This window comes from Gorilla gorilla, chromosome 1 (assembly GCF_029281585.2).
Source record: "Gorilla gorilla gorilla isolate KB3781 chromosome 1, NHGRI_mGorGor1-v2.1_pri, whole genome shotgun sequence".
NCBI classification, from domain to species: Eukaryota; Metazoa; Chordata; class Mammalia; order Primates; family Hominidae; genus Gorilla; species Gorilla gorilla.
Genome location: NC_073224.2, coordinates 21,671,097 through 21,688,029, shown reverse-complemented (window position 1 = coordinate 21,688,029; position 16,933 = coordinate 21,671,097). Strand labels below are relative to the sequence as shown.

At 42.8% G+C, this 16,933-nt stretch overlaps 1 protein-coding gene and 1 long non-coding RNA gene across 5 annotated transcripts in view; one reads left to right on the top strand and one right to left on the bottom strand.

Moving 5' to 3' along the window:
• Positions 1-9,645, bottom strand: part of NTPCR (nucleoside-triphosphatase, cancer-related) — a 28,286-nt gene extending 18,641 nt beyond the window's left edge. The window contains exons 1-3 of one of the 2 annotated variants that reach the window (XM_004028605.5): positions 9,445-9,645; positions 4,485-4,647; positions 3,766-3,862 (exon numbers count right to left, since the gene is read on the bottom strand). In XM_004028605.5, the coding sequence (XP_004028654.2) occupies positions 3,766-3,862; positions 4,485-4,647; positions 9,445-9,478 (294 nt within the window). In that variant the 5' untranslated portion in view covers positions 9,479-9,645. Of the gene's footprint in view, positions 1-3,761; positions 3,863-4,484; positions 4,648-9,444 lie in introns of both variants that reach the window. The other variant, XM_019031945.4, reaches the window with a different exon arrangement.
• Positions 9,646-9,685: 40 nt separating this feature from the next.
• The window catches only part of LOC129529114 (uncharacterized), a 59,514-nt gene continuing 52,266 nt past the window's right edge, over positions 9,686-16,933 (top strand). The window contains exon 1 of one of the 3 annotated variants that reach the window (XR_008674524.2): positions 9,686-9,747. This is a non-coding gene — a long non-coding RNA (uncharacterized lncRNA). Of the gene's footprint in view, positions 9,918-16,933 lie in introns of all 3 variants that reach the window. The other 2 variants (XR_008674523.2, XR_010134369.1) reach the window with 2 other exon arrangements.

Genomic DNA, 16,933 nt, shown 5'->3' with positions numbered 1-16,933 from the left:
GAGTCTTGCTCTGTCACCCAGGCTGGAATGCAATGGCACCATCTTAGCTCACTGCCACCTCTGCTTCCTGGGTTCAAGCGATTCTCCTGCTTCAGCCTCCTGAGTACCTGGGACACGGGCGTGTGCCACCATACCCAGCTGATTTTTGTTTTTGTTTTTAGTAGATACTGGGTTTCACCATATTGGCCAGCCTGGTCTCAAACTCCTGGCCTGAAGTTATCCACTCACCTCAGACTCCCAAAGAGCTGGGGTTACAGACATGAGCCGCTGCAACCAGTCCCAGCCACATCCTTACTTCCCCACCTGCAAATAGGCATAGCCCTGCTTGGCCTAATTAGAGAAGTACTTTTTTCTTATTTTTTTGTAGTATTAAAACACACACACACACACATACATACAACCCTCAAACTATCTTTCACTCATACATATTGAAATTTCTTATACACAATGGATATTTCTTATTATCGGAATTTGTGTTTTCACAGATTCCAGCACTATGAACTAATACTGTGTCCCTTTATAAAGGGTTTCTAACACTTCCAGTTTACTTGGTTGTTTTCATTGCCAGTATCAAAAATGGTGTGTTTATACTCCCCAGTTTTGTTGCCTAATTATTTTAATTAATATTCTTTTCATTTTTTTCTTTAGTATAAAGACAAAACACTAGTTCCTTCTCCTTTCTTCATTCCCATAAAATATGTATGATGGGAGAAAAATTTCTGCTCCAGAAAAGAAATCCATGACCCTGACTGGGTGAGAATCCTGTATTAGTCCATTTTCACACTGCTATAACTACCTGAGACTGGATAATTTATAAACAAAAGAGGTGTAATTGACTCACAGTTCCGCATTGTTGGGGAGGCCTCAGGAAACTTATAATCATGGTGGAAGGCAGAAGGGAAGCAAGGATATTCTTCACGTGGCGGCGGGAGAGAGAGAGTGCAGGGGAAACTGCCACTTTTGAAACCATTGGATCTCATGAGAACTCCCTCACTATCAGGAGAATAGCATGGGGGAAACCACCCCCATGATCCAATCACCTCCCTTCAGGTCCCTCCCTCCACACATGGGGATTACAATTCGAGATGAGATTTGGGTGGGGACACAGAGCCAAACCATATTAAATCCCCCGCCAGGAACTTTTTCTACATGGAATGTACATGTCTGCATTTGGCAATCAGAATACAAAATGCTGGGAGAAGTCTGTATTTCTTTATCTTTTAATTAAAAAACAGATTTATGCTCTGATCTGGTCAGCATATGATCTCTTATATAAGCTTGCATCTAGACACTAAACACCTGTGCAAACTCTCCTCCCAGGATTTGGTCTACTCTGTCTGAGCACGGTAAGTAAAAAATTCTTTGTATTGACCCAGTCAGTTCCTAAAACCAGAATCTTCACTTAGAATTTCATCTGAAGTATTTCACTTGCCTTTTGAACATTTAAGTAGAGAGGAATGTATGTGATGGGAAAACAGCTAAAAAGAAAAATACCATGTTCTCTGCTCCCGCACAACACAGTGGCCACGAGAGTCCCCAGCACAGGAACTGAGGGTAAGTTCCAAGAGGAAGGAATTGGGGAAGAACGAGGTGGGAGGAGGAAACAGGGCGTAGGAAGAAAAGGAGAACTTGGTGGGTTCCAAGAAGCACAACCCCCTGCTGAAACAGACCATAAGATATCACCAGCCCTCTGAGATTAGAGGATATCCTCAGAGGCTATAGCTAAAATCTTCAGCAGCCTTTGGGCAACCATCACTACATACTTCAGCTGAGCTCTGAATGTCAAGGAGCAGAGAGGTAAAGATCTATGAAGACAGCATGCTCACCAAAAAAAATGGCAAGTGCCAAGGGCCTCAGCCTGGCATATGTGGGAAGTCTGATTGAACCAGTGTGGCTGAAGAATGGCAAGATGAGGTCAGGGGTTAGTAAGGCCAGATATCACAGGGCTACAGGGCCTTCTAGGCCACTGGAAGGACTTTGGACTTTATTCTTGGTGCCATGGAAACCTCTGGATAGTTTATAGTTGGTTTTTGAGACAGGTCTGTATCATTTAATTTTCACAAATCAAAGTAGTAAGTCTGTAATACATTAAATGACACTCACATTCCTTAACATGGTCCACAGAGCCCTGCATCTCATGGCTCCCCACCTCACCAAACTTACCTTCTTCACCTGCTCCTGCTCCAGGGCTCTGAGGTCTGAATGTATCTGTTCCTGCCATTTAGAATATTCTCCCCAGACCTCCCCACCCTGACACATACAAATACCCCAATACTAACTCTCTCTCCCCAATGCCCTCTCACCTGTTCCTTTCTGTTTAAATGTCATCTTCTCAGAACTCTTTCCTGGTCCCTTGGTCTAAAGTAAGTTCTTCCTGTCCCTCCCTTTCATAGCACCTTGTTCTTTTCTTTCACAGCATTAATGACAATGACAAGTATAAATTTACTTAGTGTCTACCTTTCTCACTAGACTAACAGTTTTGAAAGAGTAGAAACATGTCTGTTTTGTTCATGACTGTATATGCAGTACTTGATAAATATCTGATAAACAGATACATAAAACTACATAATCAATAAAACAAAAGCTGGTTCTTTGAAAAGATCATCTAAATTGACAAACTTTTAGACTGACCAAGGAAAAAAGAGAAGATTTAAATAACTAAAATAAAGAAAGAAGTGACAATACCACCAATCTTACAAAATAAAAAGCATTATGGGTGAATCTATGAACAATTATATGCCAATAACTTAGATACTTCAGATGAAATGGACAAATTACTAAAAGGTACAAATTACCACAACTGATTCAACAAAAAATACAAAATCAACAGACCTATAAGAAGAGATTTAATTGGTAATTTAAAAGCTTCTCACCAAGAAAAACCTAGCCCACATGGCTTCTCTAGTGAATTCTATCAATCATTCAAAGAAAAATTAATACGAATCATTCACAAACTCTTCCAAAAATTAGAAAAGAAGGAAACACTTCCTAACTCTATTAGACCAGTATTAACCTGATACCAAAACTAAACAACAATATCCCAAGAAAAGAAAGCTACAGACCATATCTTTTGTGACTAAAGATGCAGAAATCCTTAACAAAATACGCCTGAGTAAACTCTATACAAATAAGACACAGTTAACATCATACATAATGGTGAAAGACTAAATACTTTCTTTCTAAGATTAGGAATAAGATAAGGATGTCTACTCTCACCACTTTTATTCAATGTTGGACTGGAGGTTCTAGCCAGGGTAATTAGGCAAGCGAATGAAATAAAAGGCATTCAAAGTAGAAAGAAAGAAGCCGTAAGATGTCAATAAAGTTTTTTTCTTTTTTAAAAAAGGTAATATAATAATATAATACATTAACTGCTTACAGTACTTGGTAGGCATTCAATAACAACTGGCTATTATGTTCATATAATGACATTTTCTCTTCCTAAATGTTTGTTGTGCTGTGAAACCAGGTTAAGACATGACTGTGAGAAGACAGAGGAAAGACTTATCTTTGGGAATGTTGGTACCTGGGCATCAAGAGCCTTTCCAAAATAAAATATTTATATGTACAGAATTTATAGGAATTTATCTGTAGCTCAGAGTGATAGCAAATTATGTTGTTTATCTTTATTAAGACTCAATCTTTTCAACTGTAAAATGCAAAACTGGGGCCTTTAAGAGCAAAAGGCATTCTGTTTCCATGGCTAGCAATTCCCACAATACACTAAGAGCAGATGGGTTCAAAAAGCAGAAACCACGTACTCACATTCCTCAAGACGGGTAGTGCCAACTGCTCAAAAGAAGTCAGGTCGACCACATACTGCCCAACTCGGCATTCACGTTTTCCAGGTGGAGGCTCTAACCTGAAGGAAAAGACATTATGTTCTTTGTTGAAAAACTCCTGTATTGATTTCTGGTTTTTAGCTGCTCCACTGAGCCTCTGGCATTCCACATATGCTAAATCATCCTTAAAAATGACCAACACAAAATGCGGTGGTCTGTAAAGCTGATCAGGTTTTCTCTGCTTTGAACAGAGCTACCCTAAGTGTCCACACCTCCAACAACCGGCCTTGCAGTTATGGCAGGGCTATTTCTTAAGGTCCAAGCAGCTACTGCATCAACAGTCTTTGAAAAGTGGCACCAGAAACAGGACTAAGAATTATAAAGTGAGAGGAGTTTATGACTTGGTGAACAAGTTTTAAGTAAAATATCACTTTCTTATACTTTTTTCATGTGATGGTTTCATTCTGTTTTCTTTCTCTGAGAAATCCCTAAAGGCCTAAGATTCTTGAGGATAGATGACAACATTTGGCTCAACCCTGTGCCCAGGGAGACACTCTCAACCTAAAGGGAAAGCAGTTGGGCATCCAAGGACCCAACAGAGTATCTGCTTTTGGTGAATTTAGCTCTTGTTGAAAAGCTCCTAAAGCACAGATGGAAGGGGAGCTTAGATAATAAAACACCACAGAAATGAAATATCAGTACCCAACTCTCGATAAAGGCCCCCGGGTGCCGGACAACGTGACGACATCGAATCCTATTCTTCTCCCTCCCTGTCTGACTTCTTCGGTATAAAATCCATCAACAGGCACACCAGAGGATTTTAAAACCTCACTGGCTTTATGGATCAATGTTGTTTTTCCAACTCCTAAAATTAAAAAAAAAAAAAAGAAGAAAAGCCCATTAGGAAACATTCCCTTACTAGAGCACACACAGCACTTGCAGACTCTGAGGCAGCAATTATGGTGGGTAGAGAAATGGGCTGTAAATGGATTTATGAATATGAACTTCAATTTAATTTTGATTGCTCCAGGTGCTAAAAATGCTTAATTTCAAGTAGAAACAAGCATAATAAAAACATGAATGATATCTTGAGGTTTATTTTTAAATTGTGAAACATTGTTAATTTTGTCACATACACAATCCCAGAATCAACTGAGAGGTTCCTGATGATATTCTCCCATGCCATTTGCATCCTGTGAAATGGTTTACAGTTCCCATTTTTCTGCCCGGGAAGTAACACTGGTCACACTTGAGTCAGGGGCTGGGAATTTAAGATTTCAGCTTTCAAGAGATTACAAACGGACCTACACTTAACAGTGGGAAAATCACTTTGTTCCTCCTTTGACTTACATTGTTGTAACTCCTGAAAATGTGTCTCTTAAATATCATTAGCATCCCTGTTAATGGTCACTTTCAAACTTTTTCATAACAGCAAGCCTATCAGGTTGGCAACTCCTTCCAACATCATCTTCTCCAGGGTCTCTAAGCATTTCTTCACCTTTATCCCCTACACCTTCCCCAATTTGAACCTATGTACCTCTGCCCCCTCAGCCTCCCCACCTTGATCCTTCCTTTCCATCCAGCCTGCTCAGCTGACTACTCTGATGAACTCACTGGTTTATAAGCACCAACAGGTGCTACCTAATATAGTAATCACTGACATGACGGAGCCAGACACTGTTCCAGCACACTTCGGAAGCATTTGCTTGGTTAAGTCCTCACAACCATCCTCTGAGGCAATTACCATCCTTATGCATGTTTTACAGATGAAGAAACTGAGGTACGTGGTGGTTAGGTATTTTACTCAAGGCTATACCCCTCATAAGGACCATACCTTTCAACAGGGGACTTTACCTGTCACCATGACTTTTTAAAATATGAGCCTTGTTCCCAATATGGATTTAAGTAAGTGGCAACATGACTACCCAACAATGGAGAGAGAGAAAACTCCTAGCATGTCTGCAAGTGAGCTATTTTGAGATACTACAGAGTTGCAATCATGCTATTTCTAACACTACCCACTCTTTTAAGCCTCCTTGACATAAAATATGATCCATTATTCTTATTCAATGTATCTATCTTCACACTTCACATTAAAATAATGGCACCTGGCTTTCTGGAACATGAACAGCAACACAAGAGGATTCTGGCTACAGTAAGCCACAGTGAGCATGCAGCTGGTAGAACTGTGTAGAACATAAAATGATGACATTCTCATCCAGCCCTGGCCCTCAGTAACAACTGCTTTAGGAAAGTCACTAAAGAATCTGTTTCATGCAAGTAATGGCATTGCCGAATGTGTAAGCTGGTACTTCTTTTCTGAAGGGCAATTTCAATGCGCCTGCCACAGCACCCTGTAGTTCATGACTAGGAATTCATCCTCAGGAAATGTCAACAGTACAAATGTGAAACAGGACATTCACTGCAACATTCTTTATAATAGCAAAACACTGAAAACAACCTAAATGTTGATTGTAAGGGAATGTTAACTCATGGCACCATGTATATAATAGCACATAAATACACAGAAATACCATGCAACCATTAAAAAATATACTGCTTATGTGTATTTATTAGCATGGAAAATAGACCACAATGTATGAAAATAATATATGAAAAAAGCAGGTTAATAGCAGAAACCATTCCACTATGTTTTTTTAAAAAATGGTCAAGTACGTATGTGTCTACAGAAAAAAAAAAAGTCAAGAAGAATACAGAACAAAGATTTACAATGTTGATTTCTGATGCTGAAATTCCCTGTGATTGTCACTTTCTTCCTTAAACTTTTCTTGTTTTTTTTAATTCTTATACTGAATGGTCTTACACTTATCCTAACAAAAAATGCCGTTTATATTTTGAAAAAGATAAAATGGAGCAACGGTAACTATCCCTGTTCACAAAGGGTATACTGTGGGGACTGTATGTTATGTAGAACATAGTAGAGCAATAAATAGGAAGGATTTGGGCAAAGTCCCTTTTGGCTTCTTCAGCTCTAGGAATCTTCTTTCAGTTAATTTTTTCTTCATTAGTTAAGCTGCTACCCCAATGCTGTCTGGATAAGAAATGACCTCTGCTTCAGGAGACCTCGAGATGATAGCTGTATACCAGGCACAAACAGATCAGAAAGCTCTGGAATTATTTTGGTTCTGGTTCTCCCCTAAGCAGATCCTCAGATAAAGATTCAAGTGCATGTAGTTTAACCTGGGCAGTGACAACATGATGGACTGGCAGGGAAGAAATTCAGAAAGGGAAGGGAAGGACACCAGCATGAGGTGCACTATCAAGCAAGTTCCACTGGGGGCAGCTGGAGCTTCATCCCACTGGGGAATCCTAAGGGACAAGTCAGGGCAAGTGGCTCAGTTATCCTGTCTGAGGAGTGCGAAAGTAGGGAATTTATCAACTAACTTTCACCAATCACAGGTTGAAGGCTAATCCCAGGGCACAGGAATTCCCTGGCTCTTCTGGCCTGCTCTGTTTGCAGGCCAAGTGGGCTCCAGGGACCAGAGAAAGCCCTCCAAGATGAGTCATGGGTACAGACAGTTGGAAATCGGAAAAAATGCTAAGTGCCAGGGGCACTAAGAGGATATGCAACAAAAAGTGACCTCTTTGAGAGGAGACTTTACCTGATGGTCTGAACATATTGAGAAAACAGAAAGAAACTAGGCAAATAAAAACACCAGACAATAACTCCTAATGGGGAAAAAAGTTATGTGTAAAAGGAAAAAAAAAAAATTAGAGGGCACGGTGGTGCATGCCTGTAGTACTAGCTACTAGGGAGGCTGAGGTGGGAAGATGGTTTGAGCCTGGAAGGTGGAGGTTGCAGTGAGCCAAGATTGTGCCACTGCACTCCAACCTGGGCAACAGAGAGAGGCCCTGTCTCAATAAGAAGAGGGAAAAAAAAGATGGGTAAGGTGGCTCACACTTATAATCCCAGTATTTTGGGAGGCCCAGATGGGAGGATCACTTGAGGCCAGGAGTTGGAGATCAGCCTGGGCTACATAACAAGAGACAGGTCTCTACAAAAAAAAAAAAAAAAAAAATACCCGGGTGTGGTGGCATGCTCTTGTAGATCCAGCTATTCAGGAGGTTGAAGTGGGAGGATCACTTAAGCCCAGGAGTTTGAGAATGCAGTGAGCTATAACTGTTTCACTGCACTCCAGCCTGGGTGACAGAGCAAGATCCTGTCTCTAAAATAATTAAATAAATGGAAAAGAAATCATAGATTACTATGTGGCTCTGTTGTGATTGTCTTTACATGGCCATAATACTGTAAACATTGACAATGAAAATTACGCTGTAACTACATTAAGAAGAGAAGGAGAAAAGACAAAGGTGCGTGGGTTTGAGGACAGGTTTAAGAGAGCTACACTGTAGAATTATTTGAGTCTTTCAACTACGTGTAGATAAGACTTTGATAAAGCAGAAACAAGAACCACCATCAATACAATCCCGGTAACAGGACACCTCCATTATAAAACACACAGACGTCTTGGGGTCAGCCTGCTGAGTATCAAACTGCATTCCAAATTTCAAATAAAGGATTGACAAACCAACTTTCAGAAAACAGTTCTTTGCAATACTTAGTGACTTTAGATAGCAGGCATTTCTCAAACCACCCTCCTCCTCCTCACCCCCTGCTCCCCATCTCCCCCATCCAATGCCTGATAAAATCCCAAAGTCTGCAATATTAGCTGTAGCCTTTGCTACTTACAACCAAACATAATCATTAAAATAAAGTGAAAGAGAATTCTAGATCCAGGGTTACAGCCTTTGATATCTGAACCCACACTAAACTTCAAAATTAGGTTTGCCTTGCAAAGGAGCTGAAGAAATCACTTTCTCCACTCTTAGCCCACCTGTCTTTTTTTAGCCTATCTGATGCGGCCTACTGTCCTTTTTAGTAATGCTTGATACATGGGTAGCGCCTTGATTTAAAAGCACCTCCTCCTACACCTCTCATCTGACCTCAACGCCATCCTGCTTCTCAGATGAGAACTCCACAGGCCACAGGGTTGAGGGATCTGACAGACATCAGGAGGGGACAGCGACAGGAACAAGCAAGAGCGTCTGAGAAGGGCTCCTGTAGGTACCAAAGCTTCTCCACCTGTGGCCTCAGCTGTGGAGGGAATTCGTGGGGATGGAGATGGGGATGGGGGTGGGGGGATGAACTTAGATGGGAAAGAAAGGTTACAACTTCAGTTTCGCTCTCCTCCAACTAAAATTTACCATTTTTTTGCACGATCAATGTAGCAAAGACCCACAGTAAGGAAGTACCTGTGACTATCAACAGAAATTAGACATCTCCACTTCACATCGCGGTTGCTGCAGATCTCTTGAAATACCATTTGTGCAGACCACATCGTCAACACTACAGTAGGAGTTACCGCTGCCGCTGGCCCCTGCGGTTTCAGCCCTTCATCAAGAAGCCAGTCTAGGACCCCCTCACAAGTGTGTTCTAATCCTTTAGGCCCTGTGTCTTTTAAATCACGTTTTCCGGGAAGGAGTACAAACTCTTCAGACTACCAAGCCCGCCATTTAAATTGGGAACTTCAGAGGCCGGAGCCCTGGAGCCGGAGACCCTCCCCGACAGCACAGGGTCGCCCGCAGCCCGCGCGCCCCCACCCCCTCGACCTCTCGGAGGTGGGGATCCCCGCAGGGTTACCTGGGGGCCCCGTTAGGAACACGTGCCGGGCCATGCTGGTGGGCAGGGGTAGGGGTTGCAGTCAGGGGAGCAGTCCGGGTTGGGGTCGCAATTCAGGTCAGGTCCGGACCAGGGTCGCGACTCAGGACCCGCCCACCGCGTGTCGTAGGCCCCGCCCCCAAGCGGTGCTTCGCCCGGAAGCACCGCCCTCAAGACCACGCATGCGCTTTCTCCCGAGTCCCCGGTCCGCGCCTGCGCATTCAGCCCTCCGCATTTGCGCCTGTGCCGCGGCAGTTCCTATAGGCGGAGCGGGTTGTGCGGTCTGTAAGTTTTATTCTGGGTTCAGGGCTTTTGTGGGGTATTTGCAGAGATAACTGCGTGAGAACGTCAATTATTAAACTATTGCTCAGCGCCATCACCCAAGTTCTGCCCCTTGACTCCGGACCTAGGAGCTGAAATTGCCCAAGGCTGCCGGGACAGCCCTTTTGTAGAAGGTTTGTGACCTGGAAGCATTCCTCAAAGGGGGATGCCATGTTAATGACTCCAACTTTGTTCTCAAACGTTCCTGCAGAATAGAATCAGCTGGGGAGTTTTAAACTTGCTCTGATGCCTGGGTTTCACCTGCGGTAATAGGGAGTGTCAGAAGACAAAATTACAACAAGTTTACTTTAAAGATCTAGTTGGCTTATATTTAGGATCTAGAATCGAGAAATAGATCATTCCATAAAGCAAATAGAGTGTTCCAATGAGTTGTGCAGAGGAGGTTGGCTTTATGGGCAAAAAAAGGCTGAAGAACAAAACAAAGAGTGGGTATTTCAAAGTTACTTTCCTTATAGGGTTAAAACAGATTGGACTTCGTTATTGTACTGACTCAGGTTAACTAGAATCTCCTGTTTTTTGGGAAAACGGGCCTGTTTCAAAGTTCAGTTTGGTTACATGGCACTTGGCACAAGTGACTCCATTCTGGTTTGGTCTAGTCTGCTAGGACCTAGTGCAGGAGGTTAGTCCAAAACAATGGCCTCCCATAAATCTTGTTTAACATGAGTAATTGGTCTTGAGCGAGTCTTGAGCGTCTGTATTCTTTTTTCTTCTTTCTAAACTCCAGGAAGTTCCTGAAGTGCGCTAGGGTTGAGAACCACTGGTGTAGGCAGACTTCCCGTCCTCAGCCATGCATAGGACGCCCAGTTTTCCCTCTTTACTTTCACAGCAAAGTGTATAAAGATCTCCTCTTGCAAAGAATTAAATAGCTTCTCCGTCTCACTTTACCACTGCAAGTGTTCCAGCCAACGAATGACGTGGCAGTGGCCTTGGGCAACATTCACCTGTAAACTCTTTCAGTCTAACATGTGTAAAGCTTAATTTGTAGTCAATCGTTCCCCATCCTGGCTGAGAAAGCAATTCAGTGAGTGCTCAACTTAATTGGTTTCTGCCCACACATGGACCTCTTGGTTTCCCTTTAGCCTGAGACATATGCCAGTCCAATGATTATCTAAAAAAACAAAGTCGGATTTGTAAAATATAGCTGTCATCACCATCACTTCTGCAACATTTGTAATGCTCTATTATTATAACAGTATACTATTTATTATCCCAACCGTTAATGTAGGGCCTTCCACCTTGATTTATTTTGCAGTCCATATATGTTGAATACAATGAAAAGTTGATATAGTAAAGTAAATTCATAGGAGGAGCTTCCAAAAAAAAGGAAAAAAGTATATGTATCTCTTGCATCAAAAGTACTCGTTTTAAATGTTAATCACGTAGCATTTTCCATTACTGAAAAGCAGTTTGGATTTGCAAGGCTCGCCGGAAGTTGGGTTCTTTTGTTGCTGTGCCTGGAATTCTGGCATCAGTTTAAGTAGCTCAAAGATACGTGGAATTCAGATATGGTGAATCAACATCTCACAAAACAGAAAAAAAGACTCCATAGTTGAATGTACTTTATCCATGGAAAATGAATTATTTGGATGGTAGTTACACGGATATCTTCTTGTTAGAAAATTCACTGATTTGATGCTTAATTTCTACAGTTTCCTGTATGAGTTATTAGGTAGCAATAACAAAAAATTAAATAGCTTATATCTCTTAGAGATTAACAACAAAAGAAGATGGCATAAATTGAAACAAATTTTAAAATAAATGGGATCTTAAAGTACTGTACCATACTGAATCCAACTTTTGCTTCCTATCTAATCAACATCCAATGGACGGATGTTTGTATCCCCCCAAAATTCATATTGTTGAAATCCTAACCCATAAGGTGAAGGTATTAAAGTGTGGGGCCTTAAAGAAGCAATTAGGTAATCAGGTCACGAGAGTGGAGTCCTCATGAATGTGATTAGTGCCCTTACAAAAAGGCAGGAGAAAACTTGCTTTCTATCTCTCTGCTCTCTGCCATGTGAAGATACAAGGAGAAGACTGCTCTCTGTCAACCAAGATGAGGGCCTTCCCCAAGAACCCAGTCGTGTTGGCACCCTGATCTTAAACTTCAGCCTCCAGAGTTGCAAGAAATAAATTTTTTTTTGTTTAAGCCACTCATCTGTGGTACTCTATTACAGTAGCCTGAGCTAACACACAAGGTAGAATTAATTATCTAAGGAACAGGTGATTCCAAAGATTTCTTCTGCAACACCTGGGTGCAGCCTCACTTATGACAGGATGCAGTACAGTTCTTTATTAAAAGAGTTTGTAGGTACAACTCTACAGTCTCTACAATTATAAAATACCCTAAAGTCCAAAAAACACTGTTTATTTTGTTTTCATATCTACCCTTTTCCCAGAACTGTCCTAATTTTTAAACTGCAAATTCTGTGTCTTAGAAAGCCCCTCAATCCCGAGCAAACCAGGATGAATGGTCATCAAACAGTTAAAGGAACATTTGGGAAGTAAAGCAGAAGGTTTCATGTGGTTAAACAAGATATTTCCTTCTTACAAACAAGTCAAAGGCTAATAATACTTTATTGTAAGCTGGTTGTCTTGTCAGCAGTGGTTATAGAATGACTGTTTAATGCAGTCTGTACCTAAAGTCTGAGCCATTCATACCCTGAGTTCTAATCTCTGTGCAGAACAATGTTCTATCCTGCCAGTAACCCAGTAGGACAGAAGCAGAGATGACTCTACACCCTCACCCCACCCCTTCCTACACCGCATGCCTGGATGTCCCCCACGCCCAGCTGCTACTGGCATCCTGTGGCATCTTCCTGGCTGGACACAGAACAAGAGTTCTGGCATATTTAGGGTACAGTTTCCTAAGTACAGGAAAACTGAAAACAGAACAAAGAAAAAGTATGGATGTGAAAATAACCAAGTGGGAAGAGAGACCATTGTGTTGTTCGGCCAGCCCACTGTTCATTTCACTGTATGGAAATAGCAGCTAAATTCTCCTTTTAGGAACCCCCTTTCTCCCAGGCTCTGTGATTGATAGGAGTGAACCTCATTCCCTTTCTCATTATCCAAGGGGAATACATGACCCAAGCCTGGTCAACGAGATCATTCTATCTTCCCAGCCTCAGTGATTGACTCTGAGGAAGCATGTGACCCGGGCAACACATCCACCCCTAGCCAGTGGGGATCGAGGACAGCCAACAGCCACCATGACTGAAGCAGAGGGACAAAGGGAAGTGAGAGGGGGTGTGAGAGACCTCCCCCCCATTCTCCCCAGTCACTCCTTGCTCATCCTCCAGGATGGGCTCAACTGTTACTGCTCCCCAAGGCTTTTGTGATTCTCCAGGCCCAGCCCCTGCTCCCTTGGCCTTCCCTTACAGCACCCCCTGATTGCTGGCATCTGCCTCTTCTCCTGCCACCCAGTTATGAACTCCTCCAAAGGTAAAAATCTAGGCTGGGTGCGGTGGCTTACACCTGTAATCCCAACACTTTGGGAGGCCAAGGTGGGCAGATTACTTGAGGTCAGGAGTTCATGACTGGCCTAGCCAACATGGTGAAACACCGTCTCTGCTAAAAATACAAAAATTAGCTGGGTGTGGTGGCCCGGCACCTGTAATCCCAGCTACTCGGGAGGCTGAGGCAGGAGAATCGTTTGAACCCAGGAGGCAGAGGTTGCAGTGAGCCACTGCACTACAGCCTGGGCAACAGAGTGAGACTCCACCTCAAAAAAAAAAAAAAAAGAATCTAAAAAATCTTGTGCTATTCATCTCTTTATACCCATAATATAGCACGGTACTTACAACACATTCATCCATCACTGTGTACCAGGAAATGTACGTCCTGGAGATACAGCAGCAAAGAAGACAGCCTCTGTGCTGCTATAGCTTATATTCTGGTGGGAGACACAGACAGACAAGTACATAAATAAAATGCCACAGAGTAGTAAGGCCATGGAGGAAAAATAAAAGGATGGGAAATGAAAAGGGAAGTGGATGTGCTACTCCATAGAAGGTGGTCAGGGAAGATATTACTGAGAATACAGCATCTGAGCAGAGAGTTGAAGGAAGCAAGCCCTGCCGGTGTCGGGGGGACGGCGGTCTAGAGAGAGGCATTGGCATGTGCAGAGGTCGTGACGTGGGAACACGTGGCCTGAGGAGGAACCAAGCAAACCAGTGTGGCTGGAGCAGAGTAGGAGAGAGAGATGCACAGGAGATAAGGTCAGAGGGGCTGCAGGGGGCCAGATGGTTCAGGCCTTATAGGCCATGGTGAGGACTCTAGCTTTTACTGTTAACAGCTGGAAAGCCATTGGAGGGTTTTGACCAGAAGAATGGCATTATGTAAATTCTTTTAAAAGGATCATCAGGCGTGTGTGTAGGAAATTGGCTACAGAAAGGCAAGGGTAGAAGCAGGAAGACCAATCTGAATGCTGCTGTAATAATCCAGCTGCTACAGAAATAATGTTTGTGCATTTACTGGCACATGCTTATCATAGGTGCTCAACTGATATTTTCTTAAGCACATGAGTGAATAAATGAATTATATCCCCATAGACAGCATGGGACTGTCAGGGAAGACAAAGAGCAGAGGCAGAGCAGCAGGAAAGTCCTACAGGCCTTCCCAGCTTTAAAAGACAGGTGGTACATTGAGGTAACCATCCGATAATCATCCTTGGGTGATGTCCCCATGAGATAGGCATAAGACTTTGCTGACCAAGCAAGTTGGGCAGGTCACTCACCTACTAGGTGTTCCCCTTCGAATAAGAACAACGGGGCCAGGCGCAGTGGCTCACACCTGTAATCCCAGTGCTTTAGGAGGCTGAGGCAAGTGGATCACGAGGTCAAGAGATTGAGACCATCCTGGCCAACATGGTGAAAACCAGTCCCTACTAAAAATTCAAAAAGTAGCCAGGCATTGTGTCGCGTGCTTGTAATCCCAGCTACTCAGGAGGCTGAGGCAGGATAATTGCTTGAGCCCAGGAGGCGGCAGAGGTTGCAGTGAGCCAAGATGGCGCCACTGTACTGCAGCCTGGCGTTAGGGCGAGACTCCATCTAAAATAATAATAATAAAAAAAGAACAACTGTGTGTTAGTGCAACATACTAAATATTTGAACAGCCAAGCCCAAGATCACACCACTGTACTCCAGCCTGGTGTTAGAGTGAAACTCCGTTAAAAAAAAAAAAAACAAAAACAAAAAACTGTGTATTAGTTGGTGCAACATACTAAATATTGGAACAGCGGAGCCCCACTGGGAAGTCTCTGGTCACAATTCTGTGGTGCCACATCAAGCACACAGACATTGTCCTGTCAACCTCTCTTTACAAAGGTCACCTGAAGTTATAGAGCTAGACTAGGGAAGAGAAGACCAGCTGAAAGAATTGCTCTAAGGCATCCCCAGGGGTGCTGAGGGGAGAAGCAGCAGTCTTACCTGTTTTGGGCAAACTTCTAGAATGGCATTCCAAATTTCTTGCCTTTCAATCTGTACATGCCATGCATAATTCCCAAGACTGTGAATATAATAGAAGATTCCTACTCTTGTGATTAGGTTATGTTATATGACCTTAACTTGACTTTAAGATAGATCATCGAGATGGGCCTGACCTTATCATAAAGTCTGGGCGTTTTCTCTGGCTGGTGCCGGCAGAGGAAATCAGAGATTTGAATCTGAAGATTCAACACGTTTTTGCAGACTTAAAGGAGAGAGAGCTATGTGGCAAGGGTGCAGATGGACCTTCGGGCTGAGAGCTCAGCAAGGAAATGAGGACATCAATCCATCAACCACAGAGACCTGAATTCAGCAGAGAATGAGGGTGAGCTTGAAACTGAATTTTCCCTAGATCCCTCAGATGAGAACTCAGCCATTCTAAACAGAAAACCCTGTCACACTATATCTGGGCTTCTGACCTTCGGAACTGTGACCTGATAAAGGGATGGAGTTTTAAGTTGTTACGTTAGTAGTAACTTGTGTTAACAAAAGACCATGAGTTCTTCAGAGGAAAAAGGGAGAGTTTCATTTTCCATTAAAAAATAAAAATAAAAAACACTGTGAAGGTTGGGGGAAGCACAGCCTTTAATTCAAGTGAAAGTATGCCCTTCCACGAACAAAGGAAGGGTCCGACTTCATCAGAAAAGTTTCCTGCCTCGGTTCTCAATCAAGTCTGTTTATGCAAATGAAGGATTCAGATTTGCTCAGTTCCGACTGTTGGAAATAGTTGAGGCCTGATTGGGTGGTTTTCAAGCCTGAAACCAGAAGTCTCTGACAGATGTTTCTTCTAAACATTAGGGTTCAGTGACTGGGGGGAGGGGGCATTTGGGCCACAGTTTATCTTGCTTTGATTACAGGAACCGTCTGGCTCAGGGGTGGAAAGTGGGATGTTTTTCAAGAGCTGCCTTTCCGAGAACACAGGAGTGTGTGACCTCTCTTCTCTCACCCTGCTATGGCCATTTGGTTCTGTTTTACAAATGTGGGTGTGTCTATCAGCCACAGGAAGCCCATGTCATCTGGAGAGCTTGGGGTCTTATTTACAGCTTTATTTCACGTTGGTGATGCAACAATAAGAATCTAATATCCCACCTACACAACTGCACCCCCACTGGAGACCTTTCCAAGCCAAGCACAGCCGCAGGCTCTGGCACTTGATGACTATCAAAGAATTGGTGAACATGTTTTAAAACTACTACACCTTAAAATAGACCTCCCATGAAGGAAGCACTTTACGTATTTTAACCTGCTGAATTCTTATAAACCTTGCAGGGGAAATTCCCCCTAAACTCCTCTCTATAAATAAATAAGTGAAGCCTTGGAAAAACTGAGTATCCTGCCCAAAAAGTCAGAGAAGTATTAGGTGCTAAGGGTGAGACGTGAACTCACGCTTAGCATCTAATAGTAGATGCTAACTCACTTTTAGCATCTACTGTAAGATGTGGTGCCTTCCAAGGTAACAGGAGTAATAATTGTGCGGATGTGTGTGTGCGCATGCAAGCACGTGCATGGAGGTTTACAGGTTTGGGAAATATTTTTATACATCCCACTTTATTTGACCAGTTGCTTCACACTCACACATACTGTGTTGTGGTACAGGGATGGGGAAAATGGAGTTTTGTGGAAGCTTTGGCTCATAGTAAAGA